At 44.1% G+C, this 24,060-nt stretch overlaps 1 protein-coding gene across 1 annotated transcript in view; it reads left to right on the top strand.

Moving 5' to 3' along the window:
* The window catches only part of LOC124794669 (peroxidasin), a 197,827-nt gene that overhangs the window by 117,721 nt on the left and 56,046 nt on the right, over positions 1-24,060 (top strand). Inside the window, exons 11-14 of the mRNA XM_047258204.1 lie at positions 132-395; positions 9,510-9,743; positions 17,230-17,434; positions 21,875-22,067. Of these exons, the coding sequence (XP_047114160.1) occupies positions 132-395; positions 9,510-9,743; positions 17,230-17,434; positions 21,875-22,067 (896 nt within the window). The remainder of the gene's footprint in view (positions 1-131; positions 396-9,509; positions 9,744-17,229; positions 17,435-21,874; positions 22,068-24,060) is intronic.

The following is a 24,060-nucleotide window of genomic DNA, read 5'->3' on the forward strand; positions in this document are numbered from 1 at the left end:
ACTTACATTATAACCACCCGGTAGTTGTGGCTCCCATGGTCAGACGGAACCAGGTAAGCAAGTAAACAAAAACGAAACAACAGAAGGAGCTGCGCGGTGACGGTGTTTATAGAGTGAGACGACTGCCGCAGGCTCGATCGGCCCCGGCGACCGCTTCGTGCGCGTGGCGTTCCGGGAGGCGTCGGCGGCGGTGGACCGCGCCGTCAACGACACGCTGACTCGCCTGCTGACGCCGACGCCGGGCAAGTCGGCGCCGCCGCACGAGCTGTTCCGCCTGCTGCGCTTCCCGGACGCCGCGGCGCGCAGCGTCGCCCGCGCCGCCGAGGTCTACGAGACGACGCTTGTCAACATCCGCAAGCACGTCGAGGCCGGCATGAAGATCAACCTCACCACCGGTCAGTACACGCTCCAGCTCTGCGCCCTCTCTACATCGACACCGGTAATAATAATAATAATAATAATGTCGTGTGCCGAGGGCCTCCCGTCGGATAGACCGCTCGCCTGGTGCAAGTCTTTCGATATGACGCCACTTAGGCGACTTGCGCGTCGACGGGGGTGAAATGATGATGAGTAGGACAACACAATACACGGGCCCTTAGGATTGACAGTCTGTCGCGCTGACCACTCAGCTACCGGAGGCGGACACATCGACACCTACAGGGTATAGGCAAAATAATGTGACCACCTGTACTTACTTGGGAATCCTTTATTAATAAGGGGTTGGACACCCATTTGCCCGTAATACAGCTGCGACACTTCTTGGAATACTGGCATATAATGATTGTATAGTCTCCAGTGGAATGTTATGTCACTCTTCGATCAGAACCTCTTCTAATTCCTGTAGTGACGAGGGAGGCGGCAATCTGCTCCGGAGTCTGCGCTCCAATACCGCCCACAGGGCCTCGATGATGTTCAAGTCCGGGACTGTGCTGGTCAGGGAAGACGCAGAAGTTCAGTTGCATTCTCCTCATACCTATATTGTACTGTCCTGGCTGTGTGAATGAGTGCATTATCGCCCTGAAATCTGGCATCATTGTTGGGGAACAGCATTTGGATCGTGGGGTGCACCTGATCACCTAAAATGCTTACATGTTGACTGTCACACGGTCTTTGAGAGTAATGTTGCGACCAGCAGAATACCATGATATAGGTGTCGACACCACCACACGTTCACCTCCATTCTTAAACCTTTGGAATCAATCAATCAAGATTGTAGGCCTCTTTTGGCGTTCTGCAGACGTAAACCCGGCGTGATGTTGGAACGATGACTTGTCATACCATATGACGTGTTTCCACTGGCCATCCGGTTTTTATGCTCCTGACACTATGTTTTACGCTTGTTTGCGTCGGTTGTCATCACTAAGGGTTACGGTATAACAGCTCGTCCGTGAATATTCGCTTTATGGAGTTCTTGCCGGACAATGTCGATAGATACGGGTCTCGAAGACGGCTATAGAGCTCTGCGGTCAATTAAGCCTCCGTAGTTTTGTGCTGTTAGCTGTTGCGCTGTGGTTTACACACTCTGAAAGGAGCGGCCACGACCTTCTGGTTACGGATTTACTACAAACTTTGTACTCTTTTAGTAGTGCGTTAGTATAACATAATGTGTAGGTAGTAAGGCCTATTACTAACGCAATTTCGAGAAAATTGCAAGAGCAGTTTAACGTGTCCCTGATGTACCGGTGTGTTGGAGCCCTCAGCACGAGATGGCGGCGGTCATGTGGCTAAGCTCAAAGCTCCGTTATCAGTGGGTCCCTGGATGGAGTCCCATTCACGTTTCTTTTTTTTTGATTTATTTTTTTCCAACGCTATTTATATTATTTCATACAAGCTTTGTTTGAAAGGTAATATGATGGTAAGACATGTGTATTTGCATGAACTTTTACTGAATTTACAATGTTATTTGGCTGTTTGCTAATTTATATACAACAACAATCATCATATTTACCACTATCGACAGGTAAACGACCAAACGCATAACTTTTTCCTGAATATTTATCCCCGTCGTGATTATCGAAATCTCTTACATCTGCAGTCTGGTAGGAAACCGAAAACTGTTTTGTATCTGGACATTTCTATCTGCGGGAAAAGGTTTCAAGGACGAGGAACAGGCTTAGAAAGCCCAAGTCAAACATCGATACAATAGGCGTATTAACTTTATTCAATAATACATTGAATTATAACATGCCAGAATATGAAGATAATGTACAGTTTATCGTCTGAAGCGCTTTCGACATTACAAGTTGCAGGATGAAATTTTTCATGCAGACGTGGAAGACATAAAATAAAACGGCATCTGCTGCATCGAATGATTCCAGTTTTACCGTGTGCACGAGGAAACTTTAGAATTTGTAAGGAAAAACGAAGCTCATTGAAACTTTGAAAAAAATTTCTTTCTTTCGCCAGTTTGGATGCGAACCATGCGTAACGCAACGTTTTCGTAAATATCGTTGCCGAAAATTGGTGATGCATGACTGGGCATATTTTAAGAACATATTCACGAGAAGCAATTTCTCATTCGTTTTTAATCAAATATGAACCAGTCCGAAGAGGCTTCATAAGCTCTTTAACTTACCTGTGGAAGAAATCGGTGCGTAACATTTGTTAGAATAATGAAAATCAGTTAGGAGACAAAAATAGCGTTAGAAATTCAATAAAATTTCATACAAATACATGTGTTTTCATCATTTTACCCTTAAGATATAATATTCACGAAATCATATGGCTATTGTAGAAAAAATATGAACCAAAAATGTTAAACGACCCAGCGATCCACCCAGCTTAAATGCTAACCACATGACCGCCGCCGTCACTTGCCCAGGGTCGCAACACAAGGGTACATCATTCACGTATACAACTTTTCTAGTAATCGTCGCGAAATCGCTTATGTATTACGTCTTCACTTCTTGCACAATATGATGTCGTAATGGACTATTACATGTGTACACAGTCTGAAGTAAATCCGTGACGCGAACATCGTGAGCTCCCCAAATAATAATAATAATAATAACAATAACAAACATGCACATAAAGGAATTATGTGAATGGGACGGAAATCGGCAGATGTGATGTAGCTGCATGTAGAGACAAACGTATAATTACAATTTCAGAAAAACTCGATGATTTATTCAAGAGCTTCGCAAACTGAACAAATCAATAGGGCTTCGTTCACCTGTGGCCCTTGTGCAGCCAGTTATTTGGCTTGCCACTGGTTGATAGATTTCTGGGATGTTCTCCTGGGAGTATAAGGCTAAATTCTGTCCGACTGGCGCGTTACATCGCAAAATCTCTAATTAGCAAGGAAGCTCTGACAGTCATTTGCCAAATATACTCAACTGGCAAGGGATTCGATGACATTGCTGGCCAAGGTACGTTTCTGCAAGCACGAAGATGAGCAGTCGAAACTCTCTCCGTGTGAGGGCGAGTACTACTGTACTGAAATGTAAGCCCCGCGTGGCTTGCCATGAAGGGAAACAAAACTGGGCGTAGAATATCGCTCATGGTATCACTGTGCTGTACGGGTTCCGCGGAGAAAGGCCATAGAAGTCCTGCTATGAAAAGAACTGGCACCCAAGAAAATCACTGCTGGCTGCGGTGCCGTATGGAGAGCGACATGTAGGTTGATATAACATCGACGTTTGTGTCGTCCTCGCTGGTCATTGGGGCTCATTTAGAAGCGGCATTCATGACTAGAGACAATAATACTACAATAAACGAGATTCCAGACCGAAGACTTGGCTGGCGACGCTCCCGACTGCGATGTGATACTGACGTGACTCTCGTCCGCTGTACGGTTCGACATCCATAGCAGGACCCCTTGGGTTGTCATCCGCAGTACCCTGCAACTCCCTTGTAGCACAGCGGTTCTCGACGATATTCTACGCCTCATTTGCTGTCATTAATGGCAAGCCATCATCGGCTTAAACTTCAGCAAAATAATGGCCACCCGTTCAAGATGAGTTTCTGCTGCTTGTCTTTTGTGCTTCGAAAACCCTACTTTGGCCTGAAAGGTCGCCGAATCCCTGCCCAGTTAAGAACATAGGAGCATTATGTGCGGGTCCTTCAACGATCTCAGGATTTTGACTATTTTGAGCGCCTGTTTGACAGAATTCGACACGATGTAGCTCAGGAGGACATCAAAAACTCAATCAATCAATGCCAAGCCGAATAACTGCTTGCACAAGTATCAGAGATGGACCAACGGTTACTTGCTCAATTTGTGGAACTCATTCTCGTAAATAAATCATCCAGTTTTTCTTAAGCTGTAATTGTTTTTTCTCTGCATGATTACATCACATCTAAAGATTTCCGTCTCATTCGAATAATTCCTTTGTGGTGATCGCTTTAAAAAGAGAAAGAGAGACTCAGTGTAATTGGCGCTTGGCTCCAGTCGTCGACCATTTCAAGTACCTCTGCGTTTGCGTCATGCTCTCCCATTACTGAAACAGACGTCGAAACTCTTACAACCTTTCTTTTTATACGTTCAATATGCCTTGTTAATTCCGTTTTGTGTGTGTAATATTTTGGGATAACTTTCAACCAGTTAATTTTACACCAGACATGAACTAATGTATCTTAATCGTATGAAGGTAACGACTAGAATTAATTATCGAAAATGTATAGTAGCCGTCTTCCGCCGTTCTTTGAAATAGTTAAATTTTAATGTAAAATGCTTTTCCTGTATCTAATTGCGCTGACAGTTTATGTCAGAGCTTAATATTTCAGTCGTATGTGTAATGTATCCAGTGTAATGCTACGTTTCCAGCCAACTATTGCATATCCTGACATTAGATACCATCTTGATTAAATATTTTTGCGTTACATAGTGAAAAGTGGTTGTCGCATAGCTCCAAAAATTAAGCGAATATTGATCAACTGTTGAAGGTACGAGGCATAAGTGAAAAAATGTTGAATTTCGATGTATTTCTTTGAAACTGCGGTATTCGCATTACAAGGTGCATTCAAGTTCTAAGGCCTCCGATTTTTTTTCTCTGGACTGGAAAGAGATAGAAACATGCTCATTGTTTTAAAATGAGGCCACGTTCATTGTCAATACGTCCCAGAGATGGCAGCACCGTACGGCAGATGGAATTTTACCGCCAGCGGCTAGAATGAGAACTGTTTTAAATACTTAAAATGGCGACGTTTTGTTTACTTGAACAACGTGCACTCATTCTTTTTCTGAATTTGCGTGGTGTGAAACCAATTGAAATTCATCGACAGTTGAAGGAGACATGTGGTGATGGAGTTATGGATGTGTCGAAAGTGCGTTCGTGGGTGCGACAGTTTAATGAAGGCAGAACATCGTGTGACAACAAACCGAAACAAGCTCGGGCTCGCACAAGCCGGTCTGACGAAACGATCGAGAAAGTTGAGAGAATTGTTTTGGGGGATCGCCGAATGACTGTTGAACAGATCGCCTCCAGAGTTGGCATTTCTGTGGGTTCTGTGCACACAATCCTGCATGACGACCTGAAAATGCGAAAAGTGTCATCCAGGTGGGTGCCACGAATGCTGACGGACGACCACACGGCTGCCCGTGTGGCATGTTGCCGAGCAATGTTGACACGCAACGACAGCATGAATGGGACTTTCTTTACGTCGGTTGTGACAATGGATGAGACGCGGATGCCATTTTTCAATCCAGAAACAAAGCGCCAGTCAGCTCAATGGAAGCACACAGATTCACCGCCATCAAAAAAAATTCGGGTAATCGCCAGTGCTGAAAAAATGATGGTGTCCATGTTCTGGGACAGCGAGGGCGTAATCCTTACCCATTGCGTTCCAAAGGGCACTACAGTAACAGGTGCATCCTACGAAAATGTTTTGAAGAACAAATTCCTTCCTGCACTGCAACAAAAACGTCCGGGAAGGGCTGCGCGTGTGCTGTTTCACCAAGACAACGCACCCGCACATCGAGCTAACGTTACGCAACAGTTTCTTCGTGATAACAACTTTGTAGTGATTCCTCATGCTCCCTACTCACCTGACCTGGCTCCTAGTGACTTTTGGCTTTTTCCAACAATGAAAGACACTCTCCGTGGCCGCGCATTCACCAGCCGTGCTGCTGTTGCCTCAGCGATTTTCCAGTGGTCAAAACAGACTCCAAAGAAGCCTTCGCCGCTTCCATGGAATCATGGCGTCAGCGCTGTGAAAAATGTATACGTCTGCAGGGCGATTACGTCGAGAAGTAACGCCAGTTTCATCGATTTCGGGTGGGTAGTTAATTAGAAAAAAAATCGGAGGCCTTAGAGTTTGAATGCACCTCGTACATCATTAAAAACAGTCGTTTTTCCATATGGTATCTTTTTTCCCGTAAATAAACTGTTTGCGTTCCTACGTACAGCAGACTGTCCAACTACGATAATATTCTGATCTCTCGGAAGGCGTAACGAATGGAGGGTTATGTCCGGAACCGGTTCGTAGCAATTTTTCTACTTATCACAAAATCGGGTTTGAATTTGTTTGATGAACTTCTAAACGTCAAATCCGTATACTTTTTTTAAAGAATTTTACATGAGGATGTATAGTTTACTATGTTGGACACATATTTCCATCTTACGGGTCCGGAAATGAGAGAAAAAAACGCTAGATGAGATACTGCTTTCACATATTGCTTGTTCGTATGCCGTGACACGAATCAGGATCATCTTCCTGTTTATGGAATGCCTTTAATCTCTCAAAACCACATCCAGCAATAAATGGAGTACGTCATTCAGCACGTTTGATGGCTGTTTATGATTTGTGGTCACCGAAATAGCAAGCTGTTAAGTCAACTCTCAGCTCCTATCTAACACACTTGTCGTGAGTGTGCTACACTCGCGTGATTACACAGGAGAGACAATCAACTGTTAAGAGGCCTTGCTTTACAAAAGTGTTCGCACTTCGCAGTTCTTTGTCTGTGTCGACTACTTTTGTGGTATATTACCTTTAATGCAATTATGAAATGGGTAAGCACCCTGGAATCAGTGAAGTATCAGTTATTCCTAATAATTCAGACCACTTCTGTAGATACGAGTCAACTACTCTACTACTCTACAACTAGCCACTGGGGACCAACGGTACCTTCTACCAAAACATTCATGAAAGTTCCCTGAACAACATCATAAATTTTGACAGTGGGGTTTTAGTTCACCCTGTGGTCCTAGAACAGTCATTTAAAGCCGGATCTTGAAATTTTATAAGTAGGCTTTGCAGAGATAGTTTCCGTTTGTCTTCAAATATATACTCTACTGGCCATTAAAATAGCTACACCAAGAAGAAATGCAGATGATAAACGGGTATTCATTGGACAAATATATTACACTAGAACTGACATCTGATTACATTTTCACGCAATTTGGGTGCATAGATCCTGAGAAATCAGTACCCAGAACAACCACCTCTGGCCATAATAACGGCCTTGATACAACTCGGCATTGAGTCAAACAGAGCTTGGATGGCGTGTACAGGTACAGCTGCCCATGCAGCTTCAACACGATACCACAGTTCATCAAGAGTAGTGACTGGCGTATTGTGACGAGCCAGTTGCTCGGCCACCATTGACCAGACGTATCCAATTGGTGAGAGATCTGGAGAATGTGCTGGCCAGGACAGCAGTCGAACATTTTCTGTATCCAGAAAGGAACGTACAGACCTGCAACATGCGGTCGTGCATTATCCTGCTGAAATTTAGGGTTTCGTAGGGTTCGAATGAAGGGTAGAGCCACGGGTCGTAACACTTCTGAAATGTAACGTCCGCTGTTCAAAGTGTCGTCAATGCGAACAAGAGGTGACCGAGACGTGTAACCAATACCATCACGCCGGGTGATACGCTAGCATGGCGATGACGAATACACGCTTCCAATGTGGGTTCACCCCGACGTCGCCAAACACGGATGCGACCATCATGATGCTGTAAACAGAACCTGGATTCATCCGAAAAAATGACGTATTGCCATTCGTGCACCCAGGTTCGTCGTTGAATACACCATCGCGGGCGCTCCTGTCTGTGATGCAGCGTCAAGGGTAACCACAGGCATGGTCTCCGATCTGATAGTCCGTGCTGCTGCAAACGTCGTCGAACTGTTCGTGCAGGTGGTTGTTGTCTTGCAAACGTCCCCATCTGTTGACCCAGGGATCGAGACGTGGCTGCACTATCCGCTACAGCCATGCAGATAAGATGCCTGTCATCTCGACTGCTAGTGATACGAGGCCGTTGGGATCCAGCACGGCGTTCCGTATTACCCTCCTGAACCCACCGATTCCATATTATGCTAACAGTCATTGGATCTGTTCCAACGCGAGCAGCAATGTCGCGATACGATAAACGGCAATCGCGGTAGGCTACAATCCGACCTTTATCAAAGTCGGAAACGTGATGGTACGCATTTCTCCTCCTAACACGAGGCATCACAACAACGTTTCACCAGGCAACGCCGGTCAACTGCTGTTTGTGTATGAGAAATCGGTTGGATACTTTCCTCATGTTAGCACGTTTTAGGTGTCGCCACCGGGTTGACAAAGGAGATAGAGAAGATACAGTGAAGAGCAGCGCGTTTCGTCACAGGGTTATTTGGTAAGCGTGATAAGCGTTACGGAGATGTTTAGCAAACTCAAGTGGCAGACTCTGCAAGAGGGGCGCTCTGCATTGCGGTGTAGTTTGCTGTCCAGGTTTCGATAGGGTGCGTTTCTGGATGCGGTATCGAATATATTGCTTCCCCTTACTTATACCTCCCGAGGAGATCACGAGTGTAAAATTAGAGAGATTCGAGCGCGCACGGAGGCCTTCCGGCCGTCGTTCTTCCCGCGAACCATACTCGACTGGAACAGGAAAGGGAGGTAGTGACAGTGGCACGTAAAGGGCCCTCCGCCACACACCGTTGGGTGGCTTGCGGAGATTAAATTTAGATGTAGATGTAGACTAGGAACAGGAGAGGCACGGCAGGACATCTTAGTTTCCACTGTCCTGAATGTGGGTTTGATGGCTTCCATTACAAAATATACACTTTTGAATTCCACGGAGCTAAATACAGTGACATGCAATAGAAGAATCTTGTGTGAAGAGGGGTGGCACTGCACTCTGGCACTCTTAAGGTCAAATGACATGTGTCACATTTCCTCTATCATATATTTTTTACACATCAAATTCTTTATTTAGCTTTTCTTTTTTTTAATTTTTGACGTTCTATCTCAAACGTTCGGGGAGGAGAGGGGGGCGCTACTATCAAGTTTTTGGATCGGAAACGTCGTAGATCCGGGGCTGACTGTATGCCATGGAGGATCCTATCAAATGCGTGGTCAACTATCTTCTAAACGTGAGCGACAGTTTTTCTGCGAGCTCGTCTCCAGAGCAAAATTTTTCAATGTGGAAGCATGGTATAAGCATATAAACGAATATAAATAAACAGAGACATTGCAACTCAGACACACACATACATTTACGCCAAGTTAGTTCCTGTCGTAGCCAACCGGTTGCACATGTTGACCGGGACACAACTACCGTGACCGTGACCCTGTGGCTGTTGCAGACTTCTCGTACAAGGAGCTGCTGTCCCCCGGGCAGCTGGAACTGATCGCCAACCTGTCTGGCTGCATGGCGCACCGGCCCGTCGTCAACTGCTCGGACATGTGCTTCCACAGCAAGTACCGCTCCATAGACGGCACGTGCAACAACCTGGAGCACCCCATGTGGGGGGCCTCCCTCACCGCCTTCCGCCGCCTGCAGCACCCCATCTACGAGAACGGCTTCAGTACTCCTGTCGGTGAGTAGCCCCTACTCTTCAAACCAGTGGTTCTCAACATAGGGTGCACGCCCCCGCTGAAGGGAGTGGGGCGTGACAGACTTATAGGTCCGGAAGGGAGGGGGGGGGGGGAGGCAGGCCAGAAGGAAGCAGAAACATGCGGTCAGAGAGGTCGAAAATTTTATATCCTTTTTACAGTTATCGACTACATTTTTTGTAGAGTTGGCAGCATCAGCTTTCTTTCACAGGTCACGAAGTTATTTCTGACAGACCACGTTGTGCATTCTTTAACTCATCATTAGTCCTGTTGTGCTCTAAAGACGTAAACAGTATTTTTATTGATTTTGTATGTTGAGTGATAATGTCTGCTAAAAGAAGATTGTATAATGCAGAATATATTGAGCATGGACTCACGCCTATTAAAAAAGAGCGTGTCCAACTGACACTGTTTGATGTGTAACATAACGTCTTCAGTAGCGACTCATTGCAGCTTTGCATCTGGAACATCATTTAACAACAACTCACCCAGCGTTGAAAAATAAACTAAAAGAGTTTTCGTTGGAAATATACTTTAAATCGCATAAAACTGTTTTTTTCTGGTATCTTTCAGATGCAAAATGTGAAAGTCATTGAAGCTTCATACGAAATTTTGCGTCTTTCAATTGGTGAGACGTTAATCAAATCAATCGACGATATATCTCTTTCAGATAACAGTGTACGTCGTAGGATCGAAGAAATGGTCATGAATGTGAAAGAACAGCTAGTGGAAAGACTGAAAAGTCTGCATTTTTTGCCTTGCAGTGTGACGATTCTACTGATTTAGCTCAACAATGACACTTTATACTGATTAAATTCAAACATTCGCTGATTTATTGATGTTCAGAATTTTTCTTGTGACTTTTATTACATAAAAAATTTTAAATGTGAAAAGTGTTTTTCAAATGAAAACAATATCATTAGGTATTTAAGTAATACATAAAGACGTTTCTATTTCGTTTACCAAATGCTTTGAAACCCTACTGGGGGCACCAAGCAGGAAAGGCCGCGAACCACTGCTTTAAATAGCTGCCCTAAGAGCCTAATCCGTGTAAGTACGAGGACCATTCCAAAAGTAAAGAACATCTTGATCTGACGATCCGCATGTTTCTCCCCCAACCTTCCAACGCGTCATAGACCTTGTCAGACGTCGGCTCCGGTATGATGATAACAGCGAGGAGGATCGGTTGTTCACTGTTTATTTGTGCGATTACAAAACTGTTGACGAAATTAACGAATCCACTAAGTGTGAGGTTCTTAGTGCAACGCGAATGCAAAAACGTTCGCTCTTAGAGCCAGATAATGGATGTTTACGTAAATATGGTAATTGGAGCTTCAGCTCGAAAATGCTGGATCGTGTTTAACACAGGACGAACGAATATTTTTGACGAATAACGCTCAGACTAACCGCCAGGTGTATCTGGCTAAATCATATCAAGGATTCCGGAAAACACTCAACAAACTGTTAGTGATGATTTGGGCTTCAGAGGAGTGTGTGGCAGGGGAATTCCTCGACTTTTGGCAGATCAAAACTTTTTTTACACGGTACTACAACAATAGCGATGAGTTTTTTTGATCATATTGTCACTGGTGACAGGACTTGGGGTTCACATGAAAGTCCAGAAACCATGCGCCAGTGAATGGGACGGCATCAGTCACGACTTCAAAAAAAAAAAAAAAAAAATGGTTCAAATGGCTCTGAGCACTATGGGACTTAACTTCTGAGGTCTTCTGAGGTCATCAGTCCCCTAAAACTTAGAACTACTTAAACCTAACTAACCTAAGGACATCACAAACATCCATGCCCGAGGCAGGATTCGAACCTGCGACCGTAGCGGTCGCACGGTTCCAGACTGTAGCGCCTAGAACCGCTCGGCCACCCCGGCCGGCCGACTTCAACAAAAAAGTTAATCAAAAAATTTTTAAAAAATAACAAAACCACACTAAAAATTTTTGAGTACCAAAAAGGTGTGTTTCGAGATCAAAAGTTCTTCCTCCTCATCGACGTTATGCCTAGGGGAGACATAAATGCAGCGATTCTTCACAATACCCCTCGACTGCATTCTGCTGCGTTGACGAAAAATTTGCTACGGTAGTTTAAATGGGAAATTTTTGAACATTCACCTTATAACGTGGAATTTTCCCTAAATGATTACCGTCTCTTTCTCAAACTGAAAGATTTTTTTGGGAAGTAAACAGTGTAGAAACGACAAAGAATTGAAAGAGAGAACGTTAGTGAATCGTATAGTAATTTGGCGGTAGCTGAGTACGAAAGCGAGTGGTTCGCAACGATAAATACTGAAATTTGAAGGCGACTACTTATAAATGTAGCTAAGATATTAAATTATATTTTCTTTCGTCATCTCAAATAAAAATATTTGCAGAAACAAATTTTCTTTACTTTTATACTGACCCTCGTATTGCAACGCGGCTCGTCATATCAATATGTGTTGTCCAACTACGCTTAAAGTTCGTGCGCTTTTGGGGGTTCACCTAGGAAAGCATTAAACCACAAAGTCGGAAATCAGCCTTTGGCGCATACTAAGGATCAATATTGTTGACAGGGTACAGCGAGTAAGTTCGCTTGGTGGAATTATAGTTCCTACAGCTCTGGAAACATAGTATCAGCGGCAGGTATGAACACTTTGGGAAGGAGACGGTAGTAAGACAAGACAATATGCTGGTCAGCAGTAACCTTAATAATTGTTAACAAGCTCAACAGAATCTGTTCATTGTCACTGTCGAGGGGATTTAGTTATTGCATTACTTAGGTGGAGTATCAAATAAGTGATCCCTTTCAAACCCAGTAGTTTGGTTATATAGGTAACAGTATCATAAAAAATGATCGCTTTCAAAGCAGAATGAAAATATCTTTTAGTGTCATGAAGTGTAACCATCTCTTTATGAATATTCTCCTCAGCAAAGTTTCATTTTTTTGTCATATTGTCTTAGGTCGCTTGCAACTACTGTTGCAAAATCGAGATATAGAAGTACTTGACGAACGTGTATTGTTATCATGAGTTTTGGAACAAATGTCAAAATATGCAGCACAGTCTGGTCTTCGAATAATAGCCATGTGCCAATAAAAAGGAGACGTCCACATGGCGAAGATTCCGAATCTAAATACTCTACTATACTTAACAAAAGTCTCTCGATCACCTTCAAGTATGCGGACATTCGATTAAAAATGTCAGATCCCTCCAGCAATAGTATAAACCGCCTGATAAATACGGGGTGACGATTACTGCATTGTATGAAAAAAATGTAAATTAAACTACTGCGTGCACACACTTTATTTAACATGTAAACGTCACTACAGATATACGGATTTACGTTATGACATGTCGATATGCCTGCCATCATTGGCAATGACGTGGCCCAGACTAATAGACGAATTTTGCTTGAGCCACTGAAGTGTCAGAACATCAGTGCTGTCGATGACATCCTGAGTGGCTGTTTTCAGGTCAACAATGGTTTTGTGGTTATTGGTGTACACCTTGTCTTTAACATAGCCCCACAAAATGGAGTCGCATGTGTTCAGATTCTGAGAATATGGCGGCCAATGGAGGCCCATGCCAGTGGTTTCTGGGTACCACAGAGGCAGAATGCGGTCCCCAAAGTACTACTCCAGGACATCACTCTCCTGCTTCCATGGCGTCGAGCACCGTCTTGTATAAATCACATCTTGTCGAAATCAGGGTCACTTTTGATAATGGAGATGAAATCATCTTCCAAATCCTTTACGTAACGTTCAGTAGTCACAGTGCCATCAAGAAATATTGCACCGAGTATTTCGTGTCTGGACAGTGCACGTCGCACAGTCACCTCTAAAGTGTGAAGAGACGTCTCCATCGCGAAATGTGGATTCTCAGTCCCCCAAATAAGCCAATTTTGCTTATTGACGAACCCATCTAAATAAAAGTGGGCTTCGTTACAAAACTAAATCGTGAATGCGAATACTAATTCTCATCATGCCTCGTGGACAACCGTGCAGTTTTACCGTCCTCACGCAAACCGTTCAAAAGTTATGACGATTTTATCTCACATAGTTCAATAATTGCCACCCTGTAATTATCACCATAGCTGTTGTGCGTTGGTTTTCTTGTAATGAAAGCTGGTACTGTTGAAGTTAGTTGTATTTGCAGGAGGCGCGCTGTTCATCAGCGTCATTGGCATGATTAAATGGCAATTAGAAAATCATTAATGATGAGGGGCAGTGAAATCGAAGCGAAAGAGATGGAAAAAAGCTAGTAAACCTGTTTACGATTTTAACAGTAATCGTCACAACTGTTAATATATTTATCCCTCTGAGAGACAAGATGGCCAGCGCCTTCACGGAAAAATGTTTGAGGTTTCCAGAATGAGATTTTCACTCTGCAGCGGAGTGTGCGCTGATATGAAACTTCCTGGCAGATTAAAACTGTGTGCCCAACCGAGAATCGAACTCGGGAAAGGCAAAGGTCCCGAGCTCGAGTCTCGGTCGAGCACACAGTTTTAATCTGCGAGGAAGTTTCATGTTTGAGGTTGTTTGAGGAACCATGATTGCACAGGCGTGCACATCTTCGTTCGAATCAAATTGATGACCATGAATTTCTTTCTTTTTGTTTTTCCGAGTACGTCGGAGAAGTTTCGATGAGGAGCCCTTACACTTACTCCAATAGGTGCCGACATCTCGACATGCAATTTCTACACTTCTTTAGCCCTAGAAAAAGACATTCGTGGCAGTCAAGTTGCTTCGCACGAAGAGATGAATATCTGGGTCGCATGCAACCGTAAACATGTTCCCATGGAGCTATTGCCCACTTTCTCTTACAGTGGGGTAAGTATATTAACAGTTGTGGCCACACTTTTGAAATAAACAGTGTGCTTATTTTTCTCCATCTGTCTCGTTTTCATTTCGTACCTCATATATTTTGTAATAATTCTTCAGTTGCTTAGATTCATCCTTTTTGTTTTTGCGGATTACATATACCTGCAGAATATTAACACGAGAATACTGTAAAAAGTATTGAATGTAAATGTGCATAAGATTGACATAACATCTACTCAAATTACATACTATGCTTCGGGTAGGATAACATGTGTTCTCGAACAAGACTTCAAAACGTGTTGGACGAATCCGTCCTCATCCGTCGCTTTCAAACATCCCACGAATAGAAGGGCTTCGGTTGTTTCTCTTTTCCACGGTATTTTGCGTTCGGGAATTAGGCGACTGCATTGGAGTGGACCAGTGCGCGCACCAAAGTTTGAAAGCTTTACTTTCAGCTCGTGACTCCGTAGCATACTGTTAGAATTATAGCCCAAATTTTCGCGCGGTATCTATTGCTCGGGCTGCAATCTTGCAAGTGTGTGTTTCCCTTCATAAAGTATGAGCTGAAGTTGCTGATATTTCTATTTCAGACGGGAGTAAAGCCTAGAGAATTGGGTTGTCTCTCCAGCACTTAATACGGTATCAGGTGTAATGTGTTCAGTCCCTACTTCGTAGCATCACAGATGGCGGAACGACACATCAGAGACGAAGAAAGAACCAATAGCATGCTGACACCTTTGTTATAACTTGTTTCATAAGTCCAAAACTTCGGTTTTCACGGAGAATATTATCACCACCGTCGTTTGGGACACGCTGTGTGTGCAACTGACTGATTTCGTCAGCGACAGAGAGGTCGTGAAAGTCGTCTGTTATTTTTAGGTTTATGGAACAGTTGCATAGTGCAGTTTGAAGAAAACGACTGGGATTGCTTCTGAAATTAAGACGGTGTAAGACCGTTTGATTTGGTTCTGCGTTTCCGATGTACTGTGCTGAAGCAATCTAGTGACAGCCCTCCGTGTTGATCTAACGGGTAGAGCAGTGGACTCGAACCTTTTAGATCCCAGGTACAGTTCCAAATAGGGGTGTGGATGAAACTTCCTGGCAGATTAAAACTGTGTGCCCGACCGAGACTCGAACTCGGGACCTTTGCCTTTCGTGGGCAAGTGCTCTACCAACTGAGCTACCGAAGCACGACTCACGCCCGGTACTCACAGCTGTACTTCTGCCAGTACCTCGTCTCCTACCTTCCAAAATTTACAGAAGCTCTCCTGCGAAGCTTGCAGAACTAGCACTCCTGAAAGAAAGGATATTGCGGAGACATGGCTTAGCCACAGCCTAGGGGATGTTTCCAGAATGAGATTTTCACTCTGCAGCGGAGTGTGCGCTGATATGAAACTTCCTGGCAGATTAAAACTGTGTGCCCGACCGAGACTCGAACTCGGGACCTTTGCCTTTCGCGGGCAAGTGCTCTACCATCTGAGCTACCGAAGCACGACTCACGTCCGGTACTCACAGCTTTACTTCTGCCAGTACCTCGTCTCCTACCTTCCAAACTTTACAGAAGCTCTCCTGCGAACCTTGCAGAACTAGCACTCCTGAAAGAAAGGATATTGCGGAGACATGGCTTAGCCACAGCCTAGGGGATGTTTCCAGAACGAGATTTTCACTCTGCAGCGGAGTGTGCGCTGATATGAAACTTCCTGGCAGATTAAAACTGTGTGCCCGACCGAGACTCGAACTCGGGACCTTTGCACTTGCCCGCGAAAGGCAAAGGTCCCGAGTTCGAGTCTCGGTCGGGCACACAGTTTTAATCTGCCAGGAAGTTTCATATCAGCGCACACTCCGCTGCAGAGTGAAAATCTCATTCCAGGGGTGTGGATGTTTGTTCTTTCCAGTCCCTCTTGGACGGCCCAAGGGCCACTCATCGTGTTATCAAATGAGCACTGGTAACCATTGTCGGGGGTAAAAGACGACAGGGGAGATGTGCTTCACACCCTCCCTCTCCTGATACCACGCAAAGGAAGGCTGTAGCTGCAATGAGGCCAATAGCCCTGTGATGGGCTCTCCTTGCATCACAGATTTTTTTCACCGTACGGCCAGGATGTCACACCAAGTGATTTTCATCTCTTCCGTTAAAGATGCACATGGTCGGTGGCCACTCAGAACTTAGGCTGACGTTCAGAAGGCTGTTGTTAAGTGTCTCGTTGACTTGGGGAACTAACTCCTTATATGCTGCTTTCGACTCGTTGGTTTACGGACTGAATAGATGGTTAAACAACAGTGGTGACTGTGAGGAAAGTAATACACAGCAGAGCCTGAAGATATTCTTGTGACTGATTTCCTGAATAAATCTTTTCTATCACAGGACTTATTACATTAGTTTTTGAAAAACCTCGTATCATTTTTGCGGTGACATGGGCACAGCTCAAACCTCGTGTGTAGACAGTGCGTTCTTGGGAAAGATCTTGGTTAATAGAATCGTGTGATAGAGGAAAAAGTTTAGGGACGTATTTCTCCACTTATTCGTCGTTTATATCTGGTCGGGTTTACCTGCATTACCTGCGTTATCCCTGAGACGAGTTCCAGGGTGGAGGCAGCTCGTTACGATGCTTTTATCGCTGAGGTCAGCGGGGTGTTGATGGCGGTACCTGTTGCACGCAGGTTGGAAGAAAACGACGCTGTACAACGGCTTCCCGAAGCCTAGCGCGCGCCTCGTCTCCACGAAACTGATCAGCACGGACACCATCACTCCTGACGAGCGCCTCACCCACATGCTGATGCAGTGGGGGCAGTTCCTCGACCACGATCTCGACCACGCAATTCCAGCGGTGAGCAGCGAGAGCTGGGACGGCATCGACTGTAAGAGGTAAGATCGCACTCAGTCATACTGATGATTTCTCGCCCAATAGGGTAATAAAGTAACTTAATAGACATTGCATAGTATCTGTTACAGTAACATCATCTATTACAGACTATATCAGAGAAACTATATTTACAGAACCTCTTGCGAATAATTTTTATTATTTTCTTTAAATTTTTATTGTTTCACCAGATAAATGAAAGAAAGAGAACATTTTTCTGACTTAATTATAAAATATAAAACATAAACTACAAAACATTACAGTAATACATAACGAAATTATATAAAGATAAACGTAGAATTGTGCGATGCAGTCTACAATGTACAGTAGTCTAACTGCACGGCTACAATAAAACCCACTCATTTCTAGCAACAAAACACTGGGCACTCAGATGCATGCAAAAATGCCGCGTCGTGCATGAAGTGTTCTAATACATGTATTTTTAATACTAACAAACTCCTGCGGTCGAGTCAGCATAAGGAAACCCCTGACCCCTGGGCAGCACTTACAACAGCTTTCAACTGTGAAGCGCATCCGGCTGTGGACAAAAGCTACAGCCATCTACAGAATTCTGAAGAGACCTTCCAGACAGACGTTTACAAAATCGCGTTGTAGACACACGAAATAGCTGTACTTATACATTTGTACATTATGCGTATTTCTTTTTCGTAATTTGAAAGCTGTTTTCACGAATACATGGAAATGAAATTTTTCCGACATTACAAACGTAATTCATTTTTCGTTTCCATTTCTAATAGACAATTGGCAAAATGAATACCCAGACAATGTCGGGTTTGTCAGCTTGTTTAGAACAAATCTTCTTGTTCTTCTTTTTCCGGGCCTTATCCCATGTGTCCCAGGCATGGTATGTTATTTCTTGATGTGACAGTGTTAGTGATGCCCTTCTTGTCGCCACTCAGTGCTTTAGGATCGACTAGTATAGATTAATTCGTGAAAAAATATACCATATAACATGTATCTTTTTATTCGTTAGGAAAATACAGCTGTTGCAACGTAACCCAAACAAATGCTCACAGAAGGTGTTAAGTAATAAATGGTTAAGTTAAAAATTCATATCCATTTATTCCACGTCCTAATTCAATTCACTAAAGAATTTTATTGACAACACCACGTGTAGCTCTTTCGAGGAGCATACGTAATGTACGGCAATTTTCTTGTATGTGAAACACCGATACATGTAGAAATTCTACGAATGATTGTTGAAAGTCTACGTTCTGCTATCTGAATTATCTATTCTACTTTGTACACAAAATGCATTTGTCCGTTCAATTAAATTAAGACCCATGAGCACTGCACGTTTCTCACACAGTTTAGTGAAAACACTAGTAAACCCTCTTGAAGCTGGTCTCTGCGTTTAGGAAATCGTTTACCGTATTCTCCACAAACAGCAGCAGCAGCATTTCCGTCTCTAAACCCGTGAACGGATATCATAACTGCATATCCGGCCCTGTTAAATGTAAGTAAATGAAAACAACATAGATGGGAAAGAAAAATCTAGATAAATGCGAGTGGGACTCGGGAACCAACGATTCCGTAAAAACTCAATTATGTGTGTAGATGATTCATCCAACAAGAGAATCGAGAATTTCGACCATTTATGTCTGTTATTGATATCGATTAATACAAGATATCAAAATACGCCATAAATGACCGTATCTTTTGATTGTACGGACGTAGAAGCTTAATTTTTTTTTCACCGTCCAGAGCCCATAGATAGTACTACGTGACATAAATTTCAATGTGATATTTCCACCCGATCCTGAGAAAAAAGGTTCTTAAGACACGTACTGACAGTCTGGTAACAAATTAAAACTAAATTTTCTTTTCGTGTGATACAATCACAAATTAATAAGTTCCGTCTTCTTTTTTCCTAACTTCTACTGCGAAACCTAGCTTCTTGAAAAATTTCGTGGTTCTAGGTCAACGGGAAGTAACCTATGGGTTTTGGTGAGTGAGTTTGTGAATCTCAAAACATATGACATAAATGGTTTCTCTATTGATTGCCTTGACATATAAACTTAAATTTTTTATATAGCGAAAGGAGCATAGACCTTAGTAGCTGACATAACTTGATGCGTCTACCCGTTCCTGAGAGAAATGGCACTTAACAGGAGGACAGGCAGAGGGATAACAAACACATTCTATAGGGGCTCCGTTTGTGTCGAGTGAGTTACTGAACCCTAAAAGCAAGTTAACTGTATATTATTTCAAAACTGTTCACCTTAACTGTAAATACACTTGTCCCACTGTGACAAAAGGTGGTCAGTGCCCTCATGGGTAAAAGCCTATAGTTGCCTATGTAACCATCATTGTACTCAGGAATACACCTTTTCGTCCGGAGCAAATCAAAGGCCACGCATGTCTTTCTTTGAATCTCCAAGAGTATGGAAACCGTATGATCAGAGATCGACACTGTATGATGTGTAGGCGCTTCCCAGTGAAACTTCTTCAGCGTAGGCGAAACAACAGGCACTCCAGCTCTGGGAAAGTCATGATGACATTTTTCCTTCACTGCTAGGGCCCGCTGCTCATTAACGTTCTGGAATACTGCATTTTCATTGAAGCACAGTGATATGCAAGCACTTTGTAATAATAGAAGCGGGTTCAAAATGGTTCAAATGGCTCTGAGCACTATGGGACTTAACATCTGAGGTCGTCAGTCCCCTAGACTTAGAACTACTTAAACCGAACTAAGAACATCACACACATCCATTCCCGGGGCAGGATTCGAACCTGCAACCCTAGCGGTCCCGCCGTTCCAGACTGAAGCGCCTAGAGCCGCACGGCCACACCGGCCAGAGGTAAGCGTTTGACTGTTATTTCAATCTACCTTAAGGACTTGGTCAAAGGCCATGTCACGGTAGATACATTGATACCCATCAGGTCACCGAAGTTAAGCACATGCATGGGTGTGTGCGTGTTCCTTAGCGTTAGTTAGTTTAAGTTAGCTTAAGTAGTGTGTAAGCCTAGGGACCGATGACCTTAACAGTTTGTTCCAATAGCAACTTACCACAAATTTCCAAATTTCCAAAGTTAAGCAACTTTGGGCATCGTTAGGATTTGGATGGGTGATCGTCGCCGTGCGCTATTAAACTATTGGGTGCATTTAGCTTTCTGATGCCAACTGAGAAGCTCTAGGTCATTGAGACAGACAGCGCCTGGAGAACGGAATGCTGACCTCACTAGCGTCCATATTTGCATCCGAATGGCGCTTGTCGGCATTTGAGGTTCATCAGAAGCAACGTACTGTCATAGAATTCCTGTGCTGTGAAAACGATACAGTGGGAAACATCCACAAGAGGTTGAACAAGGTATATGGAGATGCTGCTGTTGATCGCAGTACAGTTAGTCGGTGGTAAGCAGGTTACGTGATGAAATCGGGCACAGCAATATTGAGGACTGTCCTTGCAGCGGCAGGCTTCGTACTGCACACACTCCAGACAATGTGCAGAGTATTAACGAGTTGGCGACTACTGACCAACGCATCATAGTGAGCAAATTGTCACGCTACGTTGGCGTTAAAAAAGGTTTGTGCGAGGTGGGTTCCCAGGATGTTGACAGTGGCTCACAAAGAAACAAGAAAAACAGTATGCAGCGAACTTTTGGAACAGTACGAGAATGGTGGAGATGAATTTCTTGGAAGAACTGTGACAAGTGATGAAACATGGCTCCATCATTTCTCACCAGAGACGAAGAGGCAATCAATGAAGTGGCATCATGCAAATTCACACAAGAAAAAAAATTCAAAACCACACCTTCTGCTGAAAAAGTTATGGCTACGGTGTTTTTCGATTCCGAAGGACTCTTGCTTATGGACATAATGCCAAGTGGAACCACCATAAATTCTGATGCATATTTGACTACACTGAAGAAACTTCAAGCTCGACTGAGTCGTGTTCGGCCACATCAGCCAAAGCAGGATGTTTTGCTTTTGCACGACAATGCACGGCCACATGTCAGTCAAAAAACCATGGAAGCGATCACAAAACTCGGATGGACAACTCTGAAACACGCACCTTACAGTCCTGACCTGGCACCATGGGACTATCATCTCTTTGGGAAACTGAAAGACTCTCTTCGTGGAACAAGGTTTGAAGATGATGACTCCCTTGTGCACGCTGCCAAACAGTGCCTCCAACAGGTTGGTCCAGAATTTTACCGTTCCGGTATACCGGAGCTGGTTCCAAGATGACGTAAGGCTGTTGAGAGGGATGGAAATTATGTGGAGAAATAAAAACATTGTTCCTAAAGAACGTATCTACACACTGTAAAACTTTCAAACTTGTAGAATAAAAGATGGATTTTTTTAAAAAAAAGTAGTGTGCATTTCTTTTGGAGTGACCCTCGTAATGTTGGGCAACAACGGCTGGTTGAGTTTCAGAACATGTGGCTGCAGTTAGCTATATCGCTGCGTCCTTCCGCAGGTCCTGCGACTTCGCGCCGCCCTGTTTCCCCATGGAGGTGCCGCCGGACGACCCTCGCATCCGCAACCGGCGCTGCATCGACTTCGTCCGCAGCAGCGCCATCTGCGGCTCCGGGCAGACGTCCGTCTTCTTCGACTCAGTCATGCCCAGGGAGCAGATCAACCAGCTCACCTCCTACATCGACGCCTCGCAGGTAAGCGCTAATCAATATGGCGCAATACCGAGATAAGTTTTGACTCCATTTCAGTGTATCAACTACAGTATTGATCTTCTTGACTGATAAAGATCTTGAGACGGGTAGTAAATCGGATCTAGAATATTACCTTTCGAAACCTTCCACCAACCAACCATTCTATAAACCTTATACGTTTAAATGATCGGGACAAAACTGAACGGAGTAGTCCATCTTCAGTTTATGAATAGGCTGCACCAATTTGTTTTGGTTCCTCTACTGGCGGGTTAAGTCACTGTGGCGTGCGATTTCACTATGTATCCCTACGGTAGATATGTATCTACAAAAACCACAGCTGTGGTTTTAACTGTGTAAAATGGAACGCGTATTTCAAGAAGACACATTTTAGTATCTGCATACACGGTACCGGTAAAGATCAATAACACAGCGGTTACTGATATTATGTGCACAGATGGAAAACTTGACCAATGCTATTTCGGAAGTTCAAGTCCACTGATGTGGTGAGTCGATTTACCATACGACGGGCTTTCAGTAAGTAATGCAACACTTAATTTTTCTCGGCCAATTTCTTTGGAAAAGAAAATGCAGGATTTCTGGTGTGACAAGGTGGAATATTCCCGCTTCAGCTCCTGTAACTTCGTGAAGTTCCTATAGGTGGAGGCGCTATGTGTAGCTTTCAAAATGCTGCCTGTAATGGTGGTGCGTTCCAAGCAGAGGGCTGTCAATGACTGTCTTTTGGCTAAAGTATAGAACATCGCAGATATCCATAAACTTTTGGAGAATGTCTACGGAAGGGTGGTAGTGATCAAAAGCACGGTGACTCGTTGGACGAGGCATCTGTCAAATCATACCAAGGTCGCTCAAACTTGTCTGATCTCCCGTGCGCCGCCTGAGGTGGCCGAGCGGTGCTAGGCGCTACAGTCTGGAACCGTGCGACCGCTACGGTCGCAGATTCGAATCCTGCCTCGGGCATGGATGTGTGTGGTGTCCTTAGGTTAGTTAGGTTTAAGTAGTTCTAAGTTCTAGGGGACTGATAACCTCAGAAGTTAAGTCCCATAGTGCTTAAAGTCATTTGAATCATTTTTTTGATCTCCCGTGCGTCGGCCGACCGCACCCAGCTGTGACTCCCGTGTCCGAATGTGCAGACACTCTCATTCGAGATAAACGATGGATCACAATCAAAATTTTCGCTGCTCGACTGGACGTCTCTGCTGGTAGTGCTGATACACTCGTCCACCAGTTGCGGTACTTAAGGATGAGAAATCGCTTAGTTCCTCGTCGCCTAACAGACGACTATAAAGGGAAAATAAGGATCATACGTGCGGAAGGAGTACGTGGATGACAAGGAGATTATTGACTCCAGCGGCGACGAGTAGTATGGTACCATGCAGGCTTACAGGCCATCCCAGTAAGGTGGCTTAAGGCCATCGCATTGAAAAATAGGGGTTTGAAGCGAAAAGAGAGGGGCATAATGTTGTAGTCGCAATCCTCAATAAAACCAACCCGCTTTCGCAAAAAAGTGTGTTGTATTACTTATTGAACGTCCCTCATATTTACGTCACTCAAACTTCTTCAAGTCAGTCACATTTCCTATTTTCATGTAATTGCATACATGAAAATGTTTTTGTGGTGGTGGTGGTAAGTTATTATGGGACCAAACTGATGGGGTCATCGCTCCCTAGGCATACACACTACTTAATAGAATTTCAATTTACGCTAAGGACAACACACACAACCACGCCCGAGGGAGGACTCGAAATTAAGACAGGGGGAGTCGTGAGAACCGTGGCAAGGTGCCCTAGACCGAGTGGGTACCACGAGCGGTGAACGGCTCTTTGTATGATGTTTGTACAGCAGTGCGTGGTATTCCAGAATGAGATTTTCACTCCGCAGCGGAGTGTGCGCTGATATGAAATTTCCTGGCAGATTAAAACTGTATGCCGGACCGAGACTCGAACTCGGGACCTTTGCCTTTCGAGGGCAAGTGCTCTAC

This window comes from Schistocerca piceifrons, chromosome 4 (genome assembly GCF_021461385.2).
Source record: "Schistocerca piceifrons isolate TAMUIC-IGC-003096 chromosome 4, iqSchPice1.1, whole genome shotgun sequence".
Taxonomy (NCBI): domain Eukaryota; kingdom Metazoa; phylum Arthropoda; class Insecta; order Orthoptera; family Acrididae; genus Schistocerca; species Schistocerca piceifrons.